The sequence below is a fragment of the Cynoglossus semilaevis genome, chromosome 16 (genome assembly GCF_000523025.1).
Source record: "Cynoglossus semilaevis isolate Cse_v1.0 chromosome 16, Cse_v1.0, whole genome shotgun sequence".
In the NCBI taxonomy this organism is placed as follows: domain Eukaryota; kingdom Metazoa; phylum Chordata; class Actinopteri; order Pleuronectiformes; family Cynoglossidae; genus Cynoglossus; species Cynoglossus semilaevis.
Genome location: NC_024322.1, coordinates 11,553,840 through 11,561,271, shown reverse-complemented (window position 1 = coordinate 11,561,271; position 7,432 = coordinate 11,553,840). Strand labels below are relative to the sequence as shown.

Below are 7,432 nucleotides of genomic sequence, written 5' to 3'. Positions count from 1 at the left end.
GCTGTGACTGTTGCATAGACTCCGGGTGTGTGGTGGGATACCACGAGGTGTAGCTGGGGATGTAGGACCCGGTCGTGGCCCCCGCTGGAGTCTTCACAGTGGTCGGCGAGCTCCAGACAGGTGCCACCGAGGGGGAGCCGCTAGACAGTCCGCGGCCTGTGGCCAAAGCGTTGGCGTCGATGGCGCCACCGCCTTGTTTCATGAGCTTCTTGAATTTGGATCGTTTGTTTTGGAACCAGATCTTTACCTGGACAGAGCAAATATTTAGAACATTTAAATATATTTTTTAACGAATTAACAAACGGAAGTGGAAGAGCAGGACGTGACAAACAAATGACGTACGTTTTACGCATCTTTTTAAAAATATATATTTGTTTGTTGTGGACTAACCCAGGTGATTTTATTGATAGAATTGTTAGTGAAAGAAACAGTGTTGGAATTTCTTTCATTTTCTTCCTCCGTGTCTCCTCAGTCACTGACACTGACTAATCTCGGATTATTTCCTTTTTTAAACAAATGAAAAAAGATTCTACATCTTAAATTTGAGCAACTCGGATTATGTCAAAGCAAAACAACATTTTCTTTGTGTGTGTCAGCTTTACTCCAACGTCCTCGTATGATAAAGCGCTACAGCCTAATTTTTTCCCTGAGTTTGGGACAGAGAAACCAAAAGTGCTTAACAAATTATGGAAATTAAACCCATTAGGTGAGTGTGTAGATTCGCCTGGGAGGCTGTAAAGAGTTTAGGCTGCTCTACGTTTCATCCGAGCTTGTAAACATTAAAGCCTTCGTCAGTTACAGCCTCAGACACGTCCATTAATCAAATGTGTCTGGCTGTTCCCTCAGACTGAAACACAGAGGCAACACAGCCTTTACACAAACTACTACCTCAAAGTCTGCCTTCTACTTTCACATCTATTTTCAGCACCATGCATTCATTATTTATCGAAATATTTACTTATACATGATTTGTTATTTATTTATTTGTCTATGGTTGCAAAATTTTGAGAGACAACCTTTAAATTATATAGAACATTTAAATAATTGAAGGTGGGCATTTATTTATTTTTTTAACTGTAGGGCTATAACCCAACCTGCTGTACTCATTTGGAGATAAATACTGCACCACAAAATTTAAACATTTAAACATTCAAACTGCAAACTACTAAGAACGCCACATGGGGCCGCATTAATACTGCAAACTACTAAGAACGCCACATGGTAGATTCAAGGTCCAAAGAAATTAGAGGAAAAACATAATTAGAGCAACATGTTGTACTTACACACTGACACTATCAGATATTTGGCAATATTAGAAGTATTGTCAATTCCGGGCTCCAATTTTGTTGCCACAATTTGGAATTACACACAAGTACACGACTGTACACGACCTTAGTAGTATGCGCTTAACGCGGAGCCCAATAATAATAATAATAATAATAATAATAATAATAATAATAATTGGTGTAGTACTAGTAGTAGTAGACTCGCCTGTGTCTGTGTCAGACCCAGCGACGCCGCCAGCTCCGCTCTCTCTGGTAAAGCCAAATACTGGGTTTGTTGAAATCTCCTGTTCAGAGCTTGGAGCTGCAAACTGGAGTAGATAGTCCTTGGTTTCCTGATCTTCTTCCCTTTGCCGTTGAATCGAACCTCACCTCCTTCCACCACTGTGTTTTTCTCTGTTTCTGCCGCTGCGGAAAACACACACAAACACACAGGCGCACATGCAAGAAAAAAAAAAGAAAGAAAATGAGCGGCGCCGAATGAAGCGAGGCAGTTGTAGCTAACAGTAGTGAATGCTCCAACTGCTCTACTTTAGCTATAATTACCCTTAATTACATACATTGTTTATAGCGTTACGCAATAAATAATTACGGAAGCCTAATTCCTTCTCGTGGGTCGCATTTGTCGCTCTTTACTGCCGGGACTGTTCGCAGCAAACAGTCGTGCATAAAAAAGGACGCAAAGATTCATATGTGAGGATGCAAAGATGCAGATATGGCGCACTTACCCGCGTCTTCCAGCCGCGTCTGCGTCAGCGCCGAGCTGTTCTGGTAACTCTGCACTGTGCTCAGGTACGGACTGGAGGAATGGCTGCCGACTGAGTTGACGTATGGATAAGCCAGGGACCTGGGGAACGAGGAGCCAGGACTGTAGCTGTCGTGCTGGCCGTGACCTGCAGAATGTAAACAGTGCATGGGATAGTGTCCGTGAGACATGGAGGACGGAGACATTTGCTGACTCGGGGGTCCAAACTCCATGAAAACGGCTTTTCCTGAGGCAGGGCTGTTGAGACTCTCTGGGATCGTAGTCATTGTCATCTCTTCTGACGGTTGCCCTCGTCTCGCTTTTGTTCTTTTCCGTCTTCTATGATCTCACTGAAGGAGGACGAGTCCCAATTTAAGCCGCACTCCCTTTTACTCTTTCCATTCATAAGAAAATGCAGTTTGTGTCAGTGAAAAGTCCCAGGTATGATGCTGTGGACCAAGACAAACTCGCTCAAAGGTTTGAATCCCGGACTCATGAATATTCATCCAAGACGCTCGCTGATTGGTCCACTGCCTTCAAGAGGGAAGCCGATTGGCGCCGCTGGGGCTGGGGTCCGAAGAAGACGATAAAGTCAAGGCAAAAAGCACAAAAAGCCTGACATTTCTTCTGCCATGTCTGGATTCACACGATTATTATCATTATTATTATTATTATTATTATTATTATTATTATTATTAATTTTATTATTATTATTATCCTTTTAATCTCAAATTAACGTTGTCAATTTTTCATTTGCTCCTCATTCGTGGCCGATTCATGGCCGAAGCCTGACACATTTCCTTGATTCTTTTTTAATTATGTTTTCACTTGTAATAAAAATAAATAAAAAACTTGAAATAAAAATGTGCCATAGAATCCCAGTGAGCACAATGGACACAGAGCGACATCCAACGGTTTCTTCGCCGTTTTAAATTCTATTAGAGGTGTTATTTTATGCGGAACATAAACTCTGCTTTCCTTTATGAACGTATTATTTTTATTTTTATTATTATCATCTCTCTTCAGGGCCATTAAATGGGGCCCGTGGCCTCAGACGTGAGTAATTCCATCAAAAATAGATTTACCACAGCTTATTATAAATGTTTATTAAAAAAAATTCTATTTTTTCTACCTTAGTAAATCGGGTTAAAATCAACTATTTAAATCTAATAAATCCATGAAGCAAAGCTGATTCACACGTGGACATTAGGCTGGACCTTTGCCAAAAATCAATGCGTAACATGCATTTGTTTTTCATCGAATTACAAAAAAAAAGCATTTATTTATCAGACGTGACCTGCGATAAAATGCCGGACCTTACATTTTAAGTCTGTCGCATTATATTAAAGAGCGCCATCCGTTTGAGATCGTCGTAAACGCCATTTATTAACGTTAAATAAAATCCCAGCGCCACGTAACCTGCTCGGTTCAAGCTCGATCAAAGCTGTTTTTGGAGCTGATTAATAAAACTCTCGCTTCTCTATCAGGAGCAAAGTGTATTAGCATAACACTGCTGTTCAATTTTCATAAGTAGGCGCGTAATTAGACATGTATTTAACACTCGCTGTGGCCTCGGGTCTCACTTTACACCTGCAGGCAGCGGTGGATGTTAAAGCAGCCTGCTCTGAGCGCAGATAAAGAGCTCTTTCTGATTACGTGGTCGCTGTAATACACCTATATTGCAGACTTTTTAATTATAACACGTCAAAATGTAATTCCAAGCAGTATATTTTAGATCCCCGGGCACCTGGGAGCTTCCTATTAACATGGATAATTGGATCACATCAGGCTGCCGCTGTAATGGTGGGAAAGTGTTTTGTAGGGCAGCCGTGCGTAAAAGCGCATTAAACGAAGAGCATTTTCTTATGGATTTGAATCCTCTCCAAATGACTTTTCGCACGGACTTTAACTTTGTACCGCGTGTGGACATCACCTATGATTACAGTGAACTGAAGTTGGAGGGAGAGGGTGCGGCCATGTTAAACAAAACGACACACCCATCAGAGGATAACGTACAGAATCCTGGCTTTGAATAAAATGTTGCTCTCTGTCTAAGAGACACAAAACTGGAATTTTTAAGGGATAAATTACTTTTTATTGTATTTTGAAAACGACAAAAAAAATCACTGGTCTCCACATTTTGTGCCATTAAAAAAACCGACTTATATTTACGTCAATTGTGCCCGTAAATGCACGTTTTTACAGCAGGAAATGTACATTATGAACCATATATCACTCAGGACTATTGTATGGTATTAAAAGAGGACAAAAATGTCTTTTGCGATTTAACAATGATCTCAAAGGCATATCATATCAGTGTACTTTTTTTTTTTTGCTCCTTTAGTCTGTATTCTACGGGATCACTGCTGCTATAGTTTAACCTGTAGGACTAAAATAACTCTTTTAGGATGGAGGGGAAAAAAACTCGGTTTACTTACTTCTTTTATCCTGTGATGGAAAAGAAGCAGATAAATCCGCGCCATCCGGGGTCAGAGAGCCTTAGTGCGCACCGCGGAAGAACCAAGAAGAAGGAGAATAATCCAGCGCTTTATTCCACAATCACTGGACATATTTTCAGCTTTTTGCTGCTGCTCCTCTTCTTCTGATGCTTCTGCCTGCACAGAGCAGGAACTCTGCTCCATCCGCAGCCCCTCCATCATCTCCACCTGAATAACAAATTAAAGCCTGTTAAATTCCGCCACTGTGATTATCAGTCTAATTGCATAATTGATCTCCCTCATCTAAAAAAAAAACAGAACTAACTGTGGGCAAAGTTGTGATAAATGTGATATCAGGAACCAGGCTCTGACTACATGTGGCACAGTGTGCCAGAGAGAGCAGCCACAGCCTGGATTTAAAGATTTATGTGGAAATATTGGGCTCCAACAAAAGCTGGGTCCCCTTGGCCCCCTTTAAAATAGGCCAATTTGCAGCGATTTCTTTGGAATTACTTTGGGAAAATGCTTCAAGATTTCCTCCATCAACAAGGACAATGATAATGGTAGTACAACCGATAATTATCATCTTCTAGAACAGAGGAGACATTTTTATGGGTACTTGGTGGGTGCGACTGATAACTGTCATTATTTTCTCACGATTATAGTATCTACAAACTGCAACGAGGCTGTAGGACAAAAAAGAAAAGAAAATTCACAGAGAAAAAAAGGAGAAACCAGGAAAATACTACTCATTAATTTTAGGCCTTTTTATGCAGAAACAAATGTAGTCCAACAGTGAGGTTCTTATTTTATTCAGATCAACGCTGGTTTGTTTAAAAAAAATACAAACTATAAGGATTAAACCCTCACTTCCGATGAAAAACAAACCAAAACAAGTCATCCATTTGACTTCTGTCTCAACCATCCGAATCGGGTGGCTGCACACTCTGAGTCTGGTTCTCTTCAATTATTAATTTGTTCTTGAACATTGATTAATCTCATATTAATTAAAGTTACATTTTTTTATTTAATATCTCCTTAATATAATTTCAACGTAATGCTGAATATACGAGTTACAGATAATACTAGATAAAACGCCTGTTATTTTCCTGTTAATGTGGTTTGAGATTAGAAAAGCCCTTGTGGTGAAATGGTTTAGTGAATTTAGGCTTTTTCTTGTTTTAAAGAACAGTTTATTTGATTTCTTTTAAAGCCTGACTGTAAAGTGACTATTTATATTAATGCTCAGGACAAAAGTGTGGGGACCTGCACCGTAGGCCTCCACGGACCTGACCAGAGTAAAACTTAAGTCCTCTATGACCCTGGATGGATGGATGGATGGATGGATGGAGTCATTAGAGAGTCAGCAGCTCGGTGGCTGAGGGTGGTTCAACACCTGCTGCTCTTCACCTGAAGGTGAGTGCACATGCAGGTGGAACAGAAGGAGGTGAAGGAGGAGTAGGAGGAGGAGGGGAGGGGAGGCGGAGGTGAAGAGGACTGATGTCACCCTCTTCATTTTATAAATATAAATGTGACTATAGAAAAGAAACAGAAAATATATTTCAGTCCATTCTATAGTATATCTCAGATTTAAATGGAGGAATAATGTGTCACATTGAATCATAAAGAAGTGTAAAATGTGAGAACGGTTTGGATTTAAGATTTTTATTCACAGAACAGAATGGCTTTTAATACCCAGTAGCGATATGACAGCATTTTGGATAATATTTTCCTATTTATATGTAATTTATGACTTGGTTACACTGTGCCACTGGTTTCTGTATGGATGAATAAATAGACAAAAACAATAATAATCTACATAATAATCTAAAATAAGGTTTAAAGGTTTCTAAATTGATGCCTTCACACGGTGGCCTGTGCTCCCCCACCACTGAATTACAATTGATACTATTAGTATTCACACATTCTAAAAGTACATTTAAAAAACTCACTCTTTTTTTACATTATAATGTCTTCGTTTCCTCATCTGCACATTGTGCAGACATTTTGACCACATCACCTCTGCAACACGTGTCATTTTGGCAAGTGCTCATCCGCAGCAGAAATGTCACACAGGAGGTTGCATTTCACATTTTTAAAGCCAGTGGATCAAACAAGTGAAATTGCCTTTTGTTCTGCTTCCTGTCTGGTTTTGCTGCCCGCTGCCATCCTGTAATTTGCGGCGTCAATGGAGGCAAACTACATGCACTATACAATTAACTGGATTCGGTGTCTATTTTCGTGTGCAACGTGGCATCAAAATGTGAATTGATTTTGTTTACTGGCTTCTAAGTAAACAAAAAGTAAATCAAATTGTCTGAGGAACAAAAGTGCAAAGCCAGTTAATTGATTTTGTTTCCTTGAGGGTCTCAGAGCGATACAAAGAAAAATGTGTTTGTTTTTTGTAGTAAATACTACACAGACTAAGAGACAATATGGGGGACAGAATACTAAGAGGGAACATTGAAACTAAAACTACACCAACAAAAGTCTGACTGGGAATAGAGTCTTAACATGATTAGATGTGTATTAGTCTAAAATTAATTTATGTGATGAAAGGAACGCCAGTAATGTCCGTTATGTACTGCTGACAAGATCAACTCTGAAATTTCTATAATTACTACGTAGTTTAAACTTAATTCAATATGATGTAAAATATCTGAATAGTGATTTACAAATTCAGATTTCGAATAAAAAGCTCAGGGAAATGCAAATCCTGATGGTGCATCACAAGAAAACTGCAGTATTTATCTACTATTCAGTGCAGTAATACATGTTGTTCTATTGTTTTAGAGCCTGATGAATCTGATCTGTGAGATTCCTTCTGTAGTCATCTCTGGGCCTGGACTCCTAATCTGATTCAGAAGCAGAACTTTTGGGACAAATTAGCCCGCAGTTCTATAATTCCCACCATATGACATTTCTAACTGCAGTAAATCTCTGTGGGAAAAAAAAGAATCTATGGT

At 39.5% G+C, this 7,432-nt stretch overlaps 1 protein-coding gene across 1 annotated transcript in view; it reads right to left on the bottom strand.

The window, feature by feature from the left end:
* Positions 1 to 7,432, bottom strand: part of dlx1a (distal-less homeobox 1a) — a 34,000-nt gene that overhangs the window by 3,684 nt on the left and 22,884 nt on the right. Inside the window, exons 2-4 of the mRNA XM_008328621.3 lie at positions 4,467 to 4,694; positions 2,012 to 2,595; positions 1,492 to 1,691 (exon numbers count right to left, since the gene is read on the bottom strand). Of these exons, the coding sequence (XP_008326843.1) occupies positions 1,492 to 1,691; positions 2,012 to 2,321 (510 nt within the window). The 5' untranslated portion in view covers positions 2,322 to 2,595; positions 4,467 to 4,694. The remainder of the gene's footprint in view (positions 1 to 1,491; positions 1,692 to 2,011; positions 2,596 to 4,466; positions 4,695 to 7,432) is intronic.